Source organism: Patella vulgata, chromosome 5, assembly GCF_932274485.2.
Source record: "Patella vulgata chromosome 5, xgPatVulg1.2, whole genome shotgun sequence".
In the NCBI taxonomy this organism is placed as follows: Eukaryota; Metazoa; Mollusca; class Gastropoda; family Patellidae; genus Patella; species Patella vulgata.
In genome coordinates, this window is record NC_065883.2 from 5,342,538 (window position 1) to 5,361,968 (window position 19,431).

General features: G+C 41.6%; 1 protein-coding gene across 1 annotated transcript in view; it reads left to right on the top strand.

Moving 5' to 3' along the window:
• The window catches only part of LOC126821635 (protein phosphatase 1 regulatory subunit 36), a 30,286-nt gene extending 16,908 nt beyond the window's left edge, over positions 1-13,378 (top strand). Inside the window, exon 16 of the mRNA XM_056100890.1 lies at positions 13,368-13,378. Within this exon, the coding sequence (XP_055956865.1) occupies positions 13,368-13,378 (11 nt within the window). The remainder of the gene's footprint in view (positions 1-13,367) is intronic.
• The last annotated feature ends 6,053 nt before the right edge of the window (positions 13,379-19,431 follow it).

Below are 19,431 nucleotides of genomic sequence, written 5' to 3' on the forward strand. Positions count from 1 at the left end.
TCCCACTCTTTCTCTCCCCACTTCCCTCCCACTCTCTTTCTCTCCCCACTTCCCACTCTCTTTCTCTCCTCACTTCCCTCCCTCTTTCTCTCCCCACTCCCCTCCCTCTTTCTCTCCTCACTTCCCTCCCTCTTTCTCTCCCCACTTCCCTCCCACTCTCTTTCTCTCCCCACTTCCCTCCCCCTCTCTTTCTCTCCCCACTTCCCTCCCACTCTCTTTCTCTCCTCACTTCCCTCCCTCTTTCTCTCCTCACTTCCCTCCCTCTTTCTCACCCCACTTCCCTCCCACTCTCTTTCTCTCCCCACTCCCCTCCCTCTTTCTCTCCTCACTTCCCTCCCACTCTCTTTCTCTCCCCACTTCCCTCCCACTCTCTTTCTCTCCTCACTTCCCTCCCACTCTCTTTCTCTCCTCACTTCCCTCCCCCTCTCTTTCTCTCCTCACTCCCCTCCCACTCTCTTTCTCTCCCCACTTCCCTCCCACTCTCTTTCTCTCCCCACTCCCCTCCCTCTTTCTCTCCTCACTTCCCTCCCACTCTCTTTCTCTCCTCACTTCCCTCCCACTCTCTTTCTCTCCTCACTTCCCTCCCACTCTCTTTCTCTCCTCACTTCCCTCCCACTCTCTTTCTCTCCCCACTTCCCTCCCACTCTCTTTCTCTCCCCACTTCCCTCCCACTCTCTTTCTCTCCTCACTTCCCTCCCACTCTCTTTCTCTCCTCACTTCCCTCCCACTCTCTTTCTCTCCCCACTTCCCTCCCACTCTCTTTCTCTCCTCACTTCCCTCCCACTCTCTTTCTCTCCTCACTTCCCTCCACTCTCTTTCTCTCCTCACTTCCCTCCCACTCTCTTTCTCTCCCCACTTCCCTCCCACTCTCTTTCTCTCCCCACTTCCCTCCCCCTCTCCTCACTTCCCTCCCACTCTTTCTCTCCTCACTTCCCTCCCACTCTCTTTCTCTCCTCACTTCCCTCCCTCTTTCTCTCCCCACTTCCCTCCCTCTTTCTCTCCCCACTTCCCTCCCTCTTTCGCTCCCCACTTCCCTCCCACTCTCTTTCTCTCCTCACTTCCCTCCCACTCTCTTTCTCTCCCCACTTCCCTCCCACTCTCTTTCTCTCCTCACTTCCCTCCCACTCTCTTTCTCTCCTCACTTCCCTCCCTCTTTCTCTCCTCACTTCCCTCCCACTCTCTTTCTCTCCTCACTTCCCTCCCACTCTCTTTCTCTCCCCACTTCCCTCCCACTCTCTTTCTCTCCCCACTTCCCTCCACTCTCTTTCTCTCCTCACTTCCCTCCCCCTCTCTTTCTCTCCCCACTTCCCTCCCACTCTCTTTCTCTCCCCACTTCCCTCCACTCTCTTTCTCTCCTCACTTCCCTCCCACTCTGTTTCTCTCCTCACTTCCCTCCCCCTCTCTTTCTCTCCCCACTTCCCTCCACTCTCTTTCTCTCCCCACTTCCCTCCCTCTTTCTCTCCTCACTTCCCTCCCTCTTTCTCTCCTCACTTCCCTCCCTCTTTCTCTCCCCACTTCCCTCCCTCTTTCTCTCCTCACTTCCCTCCCTCTTTCTCTCCCCACTTCCCTCCCTCTTTCGCTCCCCACTTCCCTCCACTCTCTTTCTCTCCCCACTTCCCTCCCACTCTCTTTCTCTCCTCACTTCCCTCCCTCTTTCGCTCCCCACTTCCCTCCACTCTCTTTCTCTCCCCACTTCCCTCCCACTCTCTTTCTCTCCTCACTTCCCTCCCTCTTTCGCTCCCCACTTCCCTCCCACTCTCTTTCTCTCCCCACTTCCCTCCCACTCTCTTTCTCTCCTCACTTCCCTCCCTCTTTCGCTCCCCACTTCCCTCCCACTCTCTTTCTCTCCTCACTTCCCTCCCCCTCTCTTTCTCTCCTCACTTCCCTCCCTCTTTCTCTCCTCACTTCCCTCCACTCTCTTTCTCTCCCCACTTCCCTCCCACTCTCTTTCTCTCCCCACTTCCCTCCACTCTCTTTCTCTCCTCACTTCCCTCCCTCTTTCTCTCCTCACTTCCCTCCCACTCTCTTTCTCTCCTCACTTCCCTCCCACTCTCTTTCTCTCCTCACTTCCCTCCCACTCTCTTTCTCTCCTCACTTCCCTCCCACTCTCTTTCTCTCCCCACTTCCCTCCCACTCTCTTTCTCTCCCCACTTCCCTCCCACTCTCTTTCTCTCCTCACTTCCCTCCCACTCTCTTTCTCTCCTCACTTCCCTCCCACTCTCTTTCTCTCCCCACTTCCCTCCCACTCTCTTTCTCTCCTCACTTCCCTCCCACTCTCTTTCTCTCCTCACTTCCCTCCCACTCTCTTTCTCTCCTCACTTCCCTCCCACTCTCTTTCTCTCCCCACTTCCCTCCCACTCTCTTTCTCTCCCCACTTCCCTCCCCCTCTCCTCACTTCCCTCCCACTCTCTTTCTCTCCTCACTTCCCTCCCACTCTCTTTCTCTCCTCACTTCCCTCCCTCTTTCTCTCCCCACTTCCCTCCCTCTTTCTCTCCCCACTTCCCTCCCACTCTCTTTCTCTCCCCACTCCCCTCCCACTCTCTTTCTCTCCTCACTTCCCTCCCACTCTCTTTCTCTCCTCACTTCCCTCCCTCTTTCTCTCCTCACTTCCCTCCCACTCTCTTTCTCTCCTCACTTCCCTCCCACTCTCTTTCTCTCCTCACTTCCCTCCCACTCTCTTTCTCTCCCCACTTCCCTCCACTCTCTTTCTCTCCTCACTTCCCTCCCCCTCTCTTTCTCTCCCCACTTCCCTCCCACTCTCTTTCTCTCCCCACTTCCCTCCACTCTCTTTCTCTCCTCACTTCCCTCCCACTCTCTTTCTCTCCTCACTTCCCTCCCCCTCTCTTTCTCTCCCCACTTCCCTCCCACTCTCTTTCTCTCCCCACTTCCCTCCACTCTCTTTCTCTCCCCACTTCCCTCCCTCTTTCTCTCCTCACTTCCCTCCCTCTTTCTCTCCTCACTTCCCTCCCTCTTTCTCTCCCCACTTCCCTCCCTCTTTCTCTCCTCACTTCCCTCCCACCCTCTTTCTCTCCTCACTTCCCTCCCACTCTCTTTCTCTCCTCACTTCCCTCCACTCTCTTTCTCTCCTCACTTCCCTCCACTCTCTTTCTCTCCTCACTTCCCTCCCTCTTTCTCTCCCCACTTCCCTCCCTCTTTCGCTCCCCACTTCCCTCCACTCTCTTTCTCTCCCCACTTCCCTCCCACTCTCTTTCTCTCCTCACTTCCCTCCCTCTTTCTCTCCTCACTTCCCTCCACTCTCTTTCTCTCCCCACTTCCCTCCACTCTCTTTCTCTCCCCACTTCCCTCCCACTCTCTTTCTCTCCTCACTTCCCTCCCTCTTTCGCTCCCCACTTCCCTCCCACTCTCTTTCTCTCCCCACTTCCCTCCCACTCTCTTTCTCTCCCCACTTCCCTCCCACTCTCTTTCTCTCCCCACTTCCCTCCCACTCTCTTTCTCTCCTCACTTCCCTCCCTCTTTCGCTCCCCACTTCCCTCCCACTCTCTTTCTCTCCCCACTTCCCTCCCTCTTTCTCTCCCCACTTCCCTCCCTCTTTCTCTCCTCACTTCCCTCCCTCTTTCGCTCCCCACTTCCCTCCCACTCTCTTTCTCTCCTCACTTCCCTCCCTCTTTCGCTCCCCACTTCCCTCCCACTCTCTTTCTCTCCCCACTTCCCTCCCCCTCTCTTTCTCTCCTCACTTCCCTCCCTCTTTCTCTCCTCACTTCCCTCCCACTCTCTTTCTTTCCTCACTTCCCTCCCCCTCTCTTTCTCTCCTCACTGTCCCTCCCTCTGTCTTTCTCTCCCCACTGTACAGCCCTCTCTTTCTCTCCCCACTGTCCCCCCTCTCCCCCCTCTCTCTCTCTATCTCTCTCTCTCTCTCATTTTCTCTCTCTCCTCACTGTCCCTCCCTCTCCCTGCCTTTCTCTCCCTACTGTCCTCCGGTTTCCTCCCACTGCTAAAGACTCCTACGCGCAAGCGAATTATTGAAATAAAATTAAACCATATGTTAGTCCCAAAATGTGAATATTTATGTATCATATTTCCTCATTTTTCCAGTGATAAAGTTACTTGTATCATTTGATTACTTATATATTATAACTTTTGTTTCTGTTGAGGCTTTGAAAGATAAAATCGAACAATACTCTTAAGTTACATATTGTTGTAAAACATCTGAAAGACATGTGAAAAACATATTTGTTAAAATAATTTCTTGAAACTCAAAACTTCTTCTGACTTCAAAGCCTGATGAAAAAATTTCATTTTTGACAGCCCTATTATATTGATTTAGGAGGAACATGTATTACATAAAAAATAATTCTAGTTGACCTTATTCTCTAAAATCAACAAGATAAACCTGTGGACAAGACAGAAAATAGACATTGCACCAAATAAACAAATATCAAATCAAGTGAATGGATCAGGGGGCCAGCCGTAAGCGTCCACTGCATTGTACAGTCCCGGGCTTGTTATAGTACAGGCTTCACTAAAAATGAAAAAAAATGATTTACAAAAAGGACGTAACAGAAATAATGCGACCAATCTTGACCAATCGTCTCCTCAATGGCGGTGGGGGTTGGATGGCCGAATGGTTAGCGTGTGAGCGTTGTATCATCAGGTTTGTCATTGAGTCAACTGGTGTGGTTTGAATTCCCCAGTTGCACGTGATAAGGAGTAGGGTCGCTTGTCCAACCTCGTGGGTTTTCTTCAGATTCTCCAGTTTCTTCCCACTGCTGAAGACCCCTACGGGCAATCGAATTATTGAACTAAAATTGAACCATATGTTAGTCTCCAAATGGCCTAGTTTGGGTCAAACCCCATTTCTGGTTGTTCAAAAGTCTGTTAACTTTTAACGACTCGTTAACATGGATTAATGTATCCTATTAACTTGTTAACTTTAACATGTTGTTAGCTTTCTGTTATATGTAATGGAGTTGTTGGGCTCCGTTATCTGTTGGGGGGGTTGGATGGCTGAATGGTTAGCGTGCGCGCTCTGTATCATAAAGTCTGTCATTGAGTCGACTGGCGTGGTTTCGAATCCCCGGTTGTACGTGACAAGGAGTAGGGTCACCTGTCCAACCTCGTGGGTTTTCTCCGGGTCCTCCGGTTTCCACCCACTGCTAAACCCCCCTACGCGCAAGCGAATTATTGAAATAAAATTAAACCATATGTTAGTCCCGAAATGACCTAGTTTGTGTCGAGTGGATGTTAAACCCCATTTCTCTTTCTCTCTCTCCCGTTATCTGTTTATCGATGGCATTAATCGGTCGGCTGTCAGTCAAAGTATAGTCATAGACTACCAGTGTACGGTAATTTTCTATAGAACATTCTAGAGGGTTGGGGTATGGCGGGCTATTCCATTTTCTATAGGATGAACTTTGGAGGCTTGTAGGAAATAATGGCCCCAAATATTCTACAGTTTCTGTAGTGCAAATCCCATAATTTTTCCTAAATAAAGTAGTCTATAGGTTTTTTGGTTTGTCTTAAATCAAGTTTTGTGAACAGACTGCACAGTTGTCCAACTGTCTTCAGTTTCTTGTTAATACTAACTTCTATGAAGTTATTATACATGTACAATGAATTTAAAAATTTAAAATTCAGCCAATGAACAAATACGTCTTCTCTTGGATTAACTTTAATCAGTCCATTAGCTAACGGATAATAAAATTGACCTTCCATCAACAGAAATTTAACGGAACGTTAACAAATGACACAGCAAGATAACAATCGGTTAAAATAACTTCGTTTTGAGCAAGGACTTCTGGTGACCAGGCCCCTAGTTCACTAAGCATTCTCAGACTTAAGTTGAGAATTTACTCAATTTTCAATCAGTGTTTATGAGAAATATCTTTGATGCAGAAACACAAAACTTTGCACATAGTTTCTAATTGATATATCTGATACATTAAAACAACAAAATTATTATAAAGGGCTATATTTTAGTTAAAATAAGGCGAACAAGTTTGAGTTAATTCTCAACTTAAGTCTGAGAATGCTTAGTGAACTCGAGGCCCGATTCTGGACTCCAACTATAAATGTCCCACCGAGAAAGTTTTGAAATAACATCTCTCTCTCCTGACTTCTGGTGACCTGATTCTCGACTCTTATTAACCCCAACTAAAAATGTCCGAGCTACAAAATTTTGAAATAACATCTCTGATATAGCCTGTATGTGTGTTTAAACAACCTTCAATAATCACCAATATGACCCAGGGTTCGCTACTTTAATATTACACAGACATGATAGTTTATTTGAATTTATTTCAGATAATGGGAGACAAATGACAGCTGCATCTCAAGTTACAACAGAAGTGTCGGTTGATGATTAAATATGAATATAAAACTCATTAACAGTATACCAACGAGAAAGAGATTATTACCGATGTCTGAAACTACAGATTCTTTAGGCCAAAGCAAATTAAATTAACCATTAACCAACCATGTCTAAAACTACAGATTCTTTAGGCCAAAGCAAATTAAGTTTTAGTTCTTATCAATTTCAATAATTATCTTTTACGTGGGGTTTAATGGTCGGGAGCGAGACATTGTGTAATATATTGAAATGACGTCCCTCGTGTTGTTTCAATATGTTACGCAATGTCTTAAACTCAAGACCATTAAACAACTTAAAATACGGAACTCGCACATGCTTTGCAATGAAATATGTCATGCGGGTCCAAAATTTCAACTAGTATAAATAATGTACGCTTGTAACCTTGCTCGTACCATTATTTGAAATAATGATACGGCAACTTCAAAGGATGACGTCACATCTGTATTTTAAAGACATTTAGTAACTGGATAGAGCAATAAACTATAAAACGGACTTATAGCAAAACAGCTACTTATTTATTTGGGTGATGTTTTGAGGAGTAATAAGCTAATGTCCAGTCATGGCAGATTCTGTAGGTCAAAGCCGCCAGCCAAATTAAGTTTTATCTCTCTCTCTCTCTCTCTCATTGGTTTCTATTTACTTATTATACTTCTGGTTAAAACTTTATTAATACTTGTTAAAGATACATTATGTATAAAGAGCTAGCCATTCTTGCTATAATAGTTCTAAAATAAAAAATGTAAAATGAATAATTTGAAAATTTCATTCAAATTACTCTATTGCGAGCGAAGATATTAGCCTTTGAAGGTTTGACACGACGTATGCAATAATTTCAACCACCATACTCTTTGTTCGAAGCTAAGTCTTGCTTCTCCATTTTTAGATTAAATCAAAATATGGCTGAACTGTTCTAATCCATTTAATATCAAAGAAATCTGATGCCATCGAGAGTTGATTATGGCCTGGATCAGTTAATTAATGTCTAATTAATAATTTAGAAAACATTTCCGATCTAAAGAAGGACCTGCAAATAGGCAGATTTAGCTCTTGCATAATGTATGTTTAATGAATAAATATGGATAATCTACTGTAACTGTGATATTTTATTGTGACATAAATATCTATAAACCTACAATAGCTTGAGGGGGGGGGGGATGGATGACTCAATGGTTAGCGTGCGCGTGCTGTATCATAAAGTATGTCATTGAGTCGACTGGCGTGGTTTCGAATCCCCGGTTGTACGTGACATGGATTAGTGTCGCCTGTCCGTTTTCTCCGGGTCCTCTGGTTTCCTCCCACTACTAAAGACCCCTACGCGCAAGCGAATTATTGAAATAAAATTAAACCATATGTTAGTCCCGAAATGATCTAGTTTGTGTCAGTGGTAGTTAAACCCCATTTTTTCTCTCTCTCTCTTTCTCTCTCTACAATAGCTTGAGGAAATTGAACTTTAATAATTATTATGTAAATGTGATATTTTAATGTGATAAAATTGTAAATATATATATTCAAAGATTCTAGTGGGTTTTTTTGTTGTTGTTTTTTTAGATCAAACTTCATAAATTTCTTGCATCTAGATATCTAAATTTCCCACCCAAATTCTTTTTTGTATTTTTTTTAGGTAAAAGATTTTATAAATTTCTTGGATCTATGTAAATTTTTACAGCCAAATTTAATAAACTCAGAAATTTGCATTGATAATTTAAATAAGTCTGGAATTTCTCCAGAGAGGAATTTATAGGATTTGGTCATTTTCAAGATGGATATTTTGATGAGGTTATGATAGCCAATAAATTTTATTTTGAGGTGAAAGTATATTTGGCATAGGAGAATTTTTTGACACGACCTGATAGAATAAGTCATTTGCAGGCGTAAATTATCTATCATCCATCAACAGTCATGATTTTTTTTCTCTGATCCTGTGTACATGCAGGACGGAGGGGCTGACAAGGAAAGCTGTCTAGTCGTTCGGATGGGACGAAAAACCGAGGTCCCGTGTACACATTGGCGTGCACGTAAAAGATCCCTTGGCAGTTGGAATTCGATATAAGAGTAGGCCGTAGTGCCGCTGTCCGGGCAAAATTTCCCTCATAGCACACTGTATGGCGTATGCCCGTCTTCATTAGCCCAGGTTAGGAGCAGAACAGTAGGACGTTAAACCCCATTTCATTTCATTTCATTTCCTGTGTACATATTGGTGTGCACGTTAAAGATCCTTTCTCAGTTGGTATTTGATATAAGAGTAGACCATAGTGCTGATGTCGATGCAAAATTTCCCTCATAGCACATTGTATGGCTATTAGCCCGGTCGGAGCAGGACGTTAAACCTCATTTCATTTCTTTTCATTTTCCACTCCTTTAATTATATTTGCGTTTAACCCTGTTTCATTTCAAGGAGCGTTGGATGGCCGAATGGCTAGCGTGTGCGCGCTGTATCATACGGTCTGTCATTGAGTCAACTAGCGGGGTTTCGATTCCTTCCTCGGTTGTACGTTACAAGGAGTAGGGTCGCCTGTCCAACCTCGTGGGTTTTCTCCGGGTCCTCCGGTTTCCTCCCACGGCTAAAGACCCCTACGCGAATTATTGAAATAAAATTGAACCATGTGTTAGTCCCAAAATGACCTAGTTTGTGTCTATTGGACGCTAAACCCCATCTCTCTCTCTCTCTCTCTCTCTCTCTTTCATTTCATCATATTTTTCTGATGATTTTAGGGCAAACATCAACAAATTAAATTAGTTATTCTGGACAGCATAATGATTTACAACATAGCAGCTTTAGGAAGGACGGCATCAAGGATGTCACATGTGTAGCACTTTGGTCCTTAAGACAATATTGGTTCTTTGAAAAATTGTTTCTTCACTCTGTCTATAGAGTCAATATATAGTTATACATAAAAAACAGTGATATTTTGGTAAAATCGTTACCATTGTCAAAATATCCATCAAATTCTATCTGTTAATTGACCTATGGTTGTTAGACCAAATACGGTAATGTTTCCTCATTTAGTCTTGTGAAATAAAGAGGTTTATTCCATATTTGGGATGGAAATTAACGTCAAGGCTATCTAAGACGTGCAGAAATTAGGGGGTTATAAAACAGGGTGTAGAGAGAAATTGATCAGACCGCATCCAGATATTCCTAGCAGCTATTATTTATTGAGAACGAGGAACCTTCAAAGCCATTACAGCTTAACAATAAAACAAACACAACAAGGAAAGAAGTCTGATAGTACTACACATGGTTTGTTGGTTCCTTTATAGGGTTTACCTTCCGTTTCCACCGAAGCTGGGGGTTTGGGTGGCCGAATGGTTAGCACGTGCGTGCTGTATCATAAGACCTGTCATTGAGTCAACTGGCGTGGTTTCGAATCCCCGGTTATACGTGACAAGGAGTAGGGTCGCCTGTCCAACCTTGTGGGTTTTCTCTGGGTCCTCAGGTTTCCTCCCACTGCTAAAGGCCCCTACGCGCAAGCGAATTATTGAAATAAAAGTAAACCATGTTAGTCCCGAAATGACCTAGTTTGTGTCGAGTGGACGTTAAACCCCATTTCTCTCTCTCTCTCTCCACCGAAGCTGATTTCGCAGACTAATGTTTCCTTTGTGTCAGTCGTGCTGGAAAGGGAAATGAAATGAAATGGGGTTTAATGTCCTACTGTTCTGCTCCGACTGGGCTAATGAAGATGGGCTTAAGCCATACAGTGTGCTATGAGGGAAATTTTGCCTGGACAGCGGTGCTATGGCCTACTCATATATCAAATTTCAACTGCCAAGGGATCTTTTACGTGCATGCCAATGTGTTGTGTGCACGGGACCTCAGTTTTTTTTTGTCCCATCCAAATGACTAAAAAGCTGACAAGGAGGAAACTACACCCAAAAATCCAGATGAAATTTCTTGGCTAACACTGAGATTAAACCTGGAACCTCCAGACTAGCGAGCCAGCGTCTTACTCACTTGGCGACCGAGGCTCCGAGCAAGAAGGGAAAAATTCATTGCTCTGATCCCTTCATTAAAGGCATGATATGCTACCTATTGAGTTACAATGTCTAATGGACTATTCAGGTCCATTCTAAGTCATAAGTAGCATGGGGAGGTTGGGTGGTTAGCGCGTGCGCTCTGTATCATAAGGTCTGTCATTGAGTCAACTGGCATGGTTTCGATTCCCCAGTTGTACGTGACAAATAGTAGGGTCACCTGTCCAACCTCTTAGGTTTTCTCTGGTTCCTCCTACTTCAAGCGAATTATTGGCAGTTGGAAAAGTAGGTCATAGTGCTGCTTCCCGGGGAAAAAAATTTCCCTCATAACACACTGTATGGCATATGCCCGTCTTCATTAGCCCAGTTTAGGAGCAGAACAGTAGAACGTTAAACCCCATTTCATTTCCGTCATTACGCTGCCCCCCCCCCCCCAATAAAAAAAAAAAGAACAATTTCAGGATTTGAATCGTTTTATTTAATTTAGAAAACAAACTATTTACAAAGTAAATCAACAAATAGTAAACAATATTCACATGTTAAGGCAAGACTGTATTGGTCAGGGGATAATTCCCATAATATTTTATACAAATAAAATAGCTTACACATAAATTTATAACATTCATAACTTTGAGCAATTTACAATTTTGACAGGTAATGAAACATACGCACACCAACAGGTTTATCACTGGAGTCCTTTATTTAAAAAAATTGAGGGGGAGAGAAATGTTGTTTTAATGTCCACTCGACACAAACTAGGTCATTTCGGGACTAACATATGGTTCAATTTTATTTCCATAATTCACTTGCGCGTAGGGGTCTTTAGCAGTGGGAGGAAACCGGAGTACCCGGAGAAAACCAACATTCAACAAGGTTGGACAGGCGACCATAAGAGAGAGAGAGATAGGGTTTAACATCAACTCGACACAAACTAGGGAATATTGGGACCAACAGCTAGTAAGAGGTTTTGCAAGCTAACCTGGAGGTCTCATGTTTAATCCCATTGTTGGCAGAAAAATTTCATTGCCATGCACCTTGGCATGCATGTAAATGATCCCTTTGCAGTTGGAATTTAATATAAGAGTGGGCTGTAGTCCTGCTGTCTGGGCAAGATACTGTATGGTGCATGCCCGTCTTCAATAACCCAGTCGTTGCACTGCCCCCCCCATTACACTCCTCCCCAATCTAGTTAGTATCGACAAAAAATAGGACTCCAAATCCAAATTGGCTACAGATGTTCAATTATTACGTTCTCTAGTGAATAAAGAGAAAAATAGGACCCAAAATACGAGGGAGGGAAATGGGGCTTAACGTCCACTCGACACAAACTAGGTCATTTCGGGACTAACATATGGTTTAATTTTATTTCAATAATTCGCTTGCGCATAGGGGTCTTTAGCAGTGGGAGGAAACCGGAGGACCCGGAGAAAACCAATGAGGTTGGAACCCAAAATATGCTACATGTATGGTTAGTGCTAAATGATAAGGCCAGCTCAATTTTTCATCATAGGTCACTTGATATAAACAAGGATCGTGCTAGTCCCAACTCTAGCCGCAATGCATACCCTAACCTACAATAAGGCCAGCTCAATTTTTCGTCCTGGGTCACAAGACGTAAACAGGGCTAGTGCTAATTCCAACTCAAACCCACACACTGGACCTAGCCCAATGCTTACCCTAACCTACAATCTCGCCAACAATCACATGCCCTAACCTTATTTACATCTAGGCGACTTTGACAAAAATATGCCTGTAAGGCATACAATGATAATGTTTGGGAGTGTGGCACTGGAGCCCCCCCCCCCCCCTACTCCCCCCAACCTGCTAGTTAGTTAGATGAGTAAACAGGATTCAAAAGAGAATCCTGCAACATGTATTTCAAGGATTATATTTGGGAGGGTGGAATTGAGGACCCCCCACCCCCCACCCCACACCACCTCTCCCATCCATTGTCGGTCAGTCACATTTGACTGCAACAAGAGTATCTTGCATTTATTTACAATTTGTCTCCATGGAAACACAGATACATGTGGATTTCAAGCTAAAGAGACGATTCCTTTAAACAATTTAAATGTAAACAAATGCCTGCATCGCCCAACAATTGATATGAAAAATATCACATTATTATTAATGAAAGAAACATCGAATCGATCTGATTAAAACACAGATCCTATTTCGTTTCGTTTTTATAGTTCAAAATTTTGTTTTACTTGTCTTTACTACACTAGGATCTGGAAGAGTTGTTATATAATATTAGCCAATGAAACGGTCTGTTACAGGAAGTTCTTGGTGTGCAATGCATGGAACTGTGGGTAAACCCCTAGAAGCGTCAACACTGATTGATTAATCAATGTCTGACGTCATAGGGTCAAAAACTGCTCGTATGACCCCCAAAGCAACCTCCTAGTGCAACTGGTCAGATCTTCATGTAGTGTAGGCCATCAAAAGTATAAAAAAAAACGAAATATAGATCTGTATTTCGATCAGATTGCAATCGAATAACCTGTGATCACAAATTAACTATAAAATATTTAAATACAATGAAAATTAACTAGAACATGAGAAATCAATAAAGGGATAAATGTAGTATTAAAACTGGTTCCATGATGTTAACAAATTAAAGATACATTATGTAAAATTTAGATAAAGAGCTAGCCATTCTTGCTATAATAGTTCCAAAATAGATAATGTAAAATGAATAATTTGAAAATTTCATTCAAATTACTCTATTGCGAGCGGAGATATGAGTCTTTGAAGGTTTGAGAAGACGTGTGCAATAATTTCAACCACCGTACTGGTTGTTCGAAGCTAAGTCTTGCTCCTCCATTTTTAGCTTAAATCAAAACATGGCTGAACTGTTCTAATCTATTTAATATTGGAGAAATCCGATGCCATGGAGAGTTGATTATTCATGGGTAAGTTAATTAATGTCTAATTAATAATTTAGATAACATTTTAGGTCTAAAGAAAGACCTGAAATAGGAAGATTTAGCTCTTGCATAATGTATGTTTAAATTTGAAATACCCAGAGCACAATTCTTAGAAATACAATTAATATTTATTACAGAGCAAGGTTGATATTTAATTATGATAAACAGTAATTGTAATCCATAGATTTGTATCCCGTGCATTTCAATAATAATTAATTTGATTCAATGACATTTGGTACTTGAGCTGGAAATACATAGAATACAATATGGAACTGTGTATATACAACACAGAACTGTATAATGTGTATACACAACATGGTTATGTGTAATGTGTATATACAACACAGAACTGTGTAATGTATACACAACATGGAACTGTGTAATGTGTATACACAACACAGAACTGTGTAATGTATATACAACATGGAACAGTGTAATGTATACACAACATGGAACTGTGTAATGTGTATATACAACACAGAACTGTGTAATGTATACACAACATGGAGCGGTGTAATGTGTATACACAACACAGAACTGTGTAATGTATATACACAACACGGTACTGTGTAATGGGTATATACAACACAGAACTGTGTAATGTATACACAACATGGAACTTTGTATACACAACACAGAACTGTGTAATGTATATACACAACACGGTACTGTGTAATGGGTATATACAACACAGAACTGTGTAATGTATACACAACATGGAACTGTGTATACACAACACAGAACTGTGTAATGTGTATATACACAACATGGAACTGTGTATACACAACACAGTACTGTGCAATGTGTATATACACAACATGGAACTGAGTATATATATACTACATAGAATGAAAAAAAACAACCTGTTAAACAATTTGATAAGGTCTGAAAGATACAAATCTTGATGAGGAACTAAACTGTCTGTCTAGACGTCTCTAGAATACAGTTCACGCAATGTCTTAATTCACCAGTTATCAATGTATTCCTTGAATGAAAGGTGACAGTTATTTTTCTTATAAGACATGTTCGGAAATTGGTGCTGGTTGAAACAACAGTTTCACAGAACATGGACTGTACCAATTTATCATTCCATGGTATCTTTAGCCTTTTCTTCAAATATATACATAGTACACAACCTGCATATATACAAATAATTTCTCCCTTTATTTAGCACTCAACCGGTATATATACAAATGATTTCTCCCTTTATTTATTCTCACAACTAGCTTTAGCAAAATATATACTGAATAATAGTTATATGATATGGAGGTTACATTACACAAAAACAACCCAGTATTACACAAATAGAACAATAACAATATGTAATCACCAAGGGTTACACAGATAGAACAATAATAATATGTAATTAGTGTTACTCAAAAAGAACAATATGTAATCACCAAGGGTTACACCACTAGAACAATAACAATATGTATTCACTTAGGGGTTATACAAATAGAACAATAATGATATGTAATCATTCTAGATTACACAAGTTTAATAATATGTAATCACTTAGGGGTTATACAAATAGAACAAAAATGATATGCAATCATTCCAGATTATACAAGTATAATAATATGTAATCATTTGAGGGTTATACAAATAGAACACTGACAACATGTAATCACTTGAGATAGCACAAATAGAATAATAACAATATGTAATCACTCTGGGCTACATAAACAGAACACTAACATTATGTAATCACCCGGGGCTACACAAACAGAACAGTAACAGTATGTAATCACTCGGGGCTACACAAACAGAACACTAACATTATGTAATCACTCGGGGCTACACAAACAGAACACTAACAGTATGTAATCATTCGGGGCTACACAAATAGAACACTAACAATATGTAATCACTCAGGGTAACACAAATAGAATGTAAATGCCTTGGATTACATAACAATTATGAAACAATAATATTTAAACAATCAGGATTACACTCAACAACCATAAAAATATGTTATCACTTGTGATTACACAAATAGAACAAAAACAATACAACAGAACTCAAGATTACAAAAATAGATCAAATCAATATGTAATCATGCAGGATTACACAAATAGAACAAAAAATCACTCGGGTTTCACAATTCTTCCAATGACAAAAATTCACAACCACATAAAAACGGCGATATGTTACAACTGTTAGGACTTGGTCACTTGTATCAACACATCTGCCAAGGGTAAGGACCCGTTATTCCGTCTGCTAGAGGTTTGTGTTTGTAGAGTATTTAATGGGATGATATCGTTATATCGCGAGGTTTCCATTTCTTGCATGGACGCTATAAATCCTAATGTTGCAGGAGAAGATGATGAAAGTTGATTTACAGACGAAACTTGTAAAGAATCGTTCAAATCTGAATCTTGATAGTCGTTTACTAAAAGTTTCACGTCCACGGCACTGTCTTCAAACACCGAGTCCGCTCCCATTTCGTTCATTTGCGAAATATTACCACTAGAATGCATAGCGTCGTTACATGGATGGCCCGAATCGCGATATTCTAGCTTCAGAGTATCGTTCATCTGATTGCCAGAATCTAGAAATTCTAGCACAGTTGAATCATTGGAATGGTTAATATTAGGAATTAATGGTTCGAGATAATCACAAGGTTCACATAATGATGTCTGAAATGGTGTGACGTAATTACTCAGTGGGTGATACGATCGGTGACTCGTTAATAAAGGTGGTAAATAAAACACAGGTAATCCACGTAAAGCAACATCATCATCCTAAAAAAAACACAAAATAAGAGAAATTAAATGAGAGAGAGAAATGGGGTTTAACGTCCACTCGACACAACTATTTTAATAATTCGCTTGTGCATAGGGATCTTTAGCAGTGGGAGGAAACCAGAGAACCTGGAGAAAACCCACATAGGGTTTAACGACACAAAGTAGGTCATTTCGGGACTAACATATGGTTCAATTTTATTTCAATAATTTTCTTGTGCATAGGTTTTTTAGCAGTGGGAGGACCCGCAGAAAACATGAGGTACAAGCAGGGTATTGAAACCATGCTACTGGACTCAATGACAGACCTTGATATGATACAAGAGAGAGAGAGAGAAATGGGGTTTAACGTCCACTCGACACAAACTAGGTCATTTCGGGACTAACAAATGGTTTAATTTTATTTCAATAATTCGCTTGCGCGTAGGGGTCTTTAGCAGTGGGAGGAAACCGGAGGACCCGGAGAAAACCCACGAGGTTGGACAGGCGACCCTACTCCTTGTCACGTACAACCGGGGATTCGAAACCACGCCAGTCGACTCAATGACAGACTGTATGATACAGCGCGCGCACGCTAACCATTCAGCCATCCACCCCCCTTGATATGATACAATGCGCATGTGTAAACTATTCGGTTACCCAACCACCTGGAAACTGGAGGGCCTTATGATAAAAAGTCCACATGTCAGACCACCCATACGCAAAGTGAAATGAAATAGGGTTTAACATCCTACTTTTCTGCACTAACTGGACTACTGAAGACTGGCATAAGCCATACAGTGTGCCATAAGGGGAAGTTTGCCTGGACAGCAAATTTATTCGGAATTTCAACTGTCAAAAATTCTTTCTCGTGCACACCAATGTGTACACAAGACTTTGTTTTTTGTCCCATCCGAATGACACCATTATTCATTCCATAAATATTTACATATTATAAAAGTACAATATATAATTATGAGATTTAAAAACAAGACATAGCTTATAGAACCACACCAGAAAATCTTGCTGAAACCTCTCTCTCTCTCTCCCTCCCCACCCCCATCTCTCTCGCAAATTGTGTTGGTTGATTTATTTATTTATAGGTATTTTTTTTTCAGAAATAGAACTCACATTCAATAGTATATTTCTAGAACTCTTTGTTCAGGTATTGCAGTGTGAACCAATGACACTCACCGAGCCACCGTGGCAATGATTCAGTAGTATATTTCTAAAACTCTTTGTTCGGGTATTCCGGTGTGAACCCATGACACTCACCGAGCCACTGTTGCAATGATTGACAGATGTCTATAACTCACCTGTGACACTCACCGAGCCACTGTGGCAATGATTGACAGATGTCTATTACTCACCTGGATACTTTTCTCCAAGCTTGTTATAATAAGATTAAACGATGGTCTTTCTTCAGCAATTCCACTCCAACATGATGCCATCACATCAAATCTGGGAGAAATAAAAATATATTTGAACTGAAATGAAAGCGGTTTTAGCGTCCTACTGTTCTGCTCCTATACTAGGCTAATGAAGACATACAGTGTGCTACGAAGGAAGTTTTTGCCTGGGCAGCACCACTATGGCCTACTCTTATATCGAATCCAACTGCCAAGGGATCTTTTATGTGCACTCCAATGTATACACAGGATTTGTTTTTTTGTCCCATCCAAACGACTAGACAGCTGTCCTTGTCATGCCCTCCGTCCTGCACCACTGATAAGGGAAAACTATGTCGGAAAATCCTGATGAACTTTCTCGGCTAATGCAGCGATCGAACACCCGACCTCCAGGATATCGGGCCAGGGACTTAGCCACCATGGTACCCTGGGAGAAACAAAAATGCTATTTAACTGAAATGAAATGGGGTTTTAACATCCTACTATTCTACTATACATTTTAACATCACAACACTTTGATCATTCAGTATTTTTCAATGGGTTTTTTTTTTTTTTACTCGTTGAGCATATACTATGCTGTGTGTGTACTGTAGGATAAAGCACGAAATGAAATGAAATGGGGTTTAAAGTCCTACTGTTTTGCTCCGAACTGGGCTAATGAAGACGGGCATAGGCCATACAGTGTGCTATGGGGGAAATTTTGCCCGGACAGCGGCACTACGGTTTGCTCTTATATCGAATTCCAACTGTCAAGGGATCTTTTACGTGCACGCCAATGTGTACGCGGGACCTCGGTTTTTCGTCCCATTCGAACGACTAGACAGCTGTCCTTGTCAGGCCCTCCGTCCTGTATAACTGACAAGGGGGGAACCATGCCGGAAAATCAGGATGAACTTTCTCGGCCAATGCAGGGATTGAGTACCCAACCTCCAGGCTAGCGAGCCAGTGTCTTACCCACTTAGCTACCGTGATCCCCGGATAAAGCACGAGACGGAGGTTATACTGGGGAAGAAAGACTGAAAAAAATAACCTGAGAAAAAGAAAAAACAATTTAACACATTTACCACATCAGAAATAACAATGAAATGAAAATCTGAAAAACGCTACATGACATTTGGCGCGTGATTATAAAAAACTTACACTGCTGCTGGACAACTTTCTGGTGGTTGTAATCTACCTCCAACTGTTACAAAATGCATCACTTCTTCGTTCGAACAACCTGGATATGGAACGTGTCCAAGAGCAAAAATCTCCCACAATAATATACCAAAAGACCTAAAAATAAAGCAAATCTGATGTGAAATGAAATAGGGTTTACTGTTTTATTCCTTACAGATGCCATCCCTGATTTGTCAATCATTAAGAGGCGTTTTTACGAGAAAACATATTGGTTTCGATTACCTATCTCGTTTTGTACACGACGTAGTTCTCGAGTTGGTATTCGAATCAGTTCTTTTGAACTGATCTACTTGGAATAAGTTAAAATGAGAGGCAGCGACCACATCAAAAATTCCCTGATTACTACTGGTATGCACAAATCTCAGCTTATTGTGAGGTGATAAAATTGAATGTTATATCTAGGGTCGATATGGGCCACAAATCCCATTCACACACAAATCTTTCAAAATTTCCTTGTGAAGAGAAATCTGATTAAAACACAGATCCTATTTCGTTTCATTTTTTATAGTTCAAAATTTCGTTTTACTTGTCTTTACTACACTAGGACCTGGAAGAGTTGTTCTATGACAGGCGTTCTAGTTGATGTGAGGAATTAGCCTATGAAACGGTCTGTTATGGCGAGTTCTTGGTGTGCTCTGCACGGAACTGTGGGTAAACCACTAGAAATGTCATCGCTGATTGATTAATCAATGTCTGACATCATAGGGTCAAAAGCCACTCGTATGACACCTGACGCAACCTCCCAATATATTATTAATTGGCAATCGTGTTGAAATCGGTGTAAAATCTAAGCTGCATTCTGGATGTTACGGCCAGTGCTTGACGTGGGATGCATGGAACTGTGGGTAAACTACCAGAAACATCCACACTGATTGTTTAATCAAATGTTT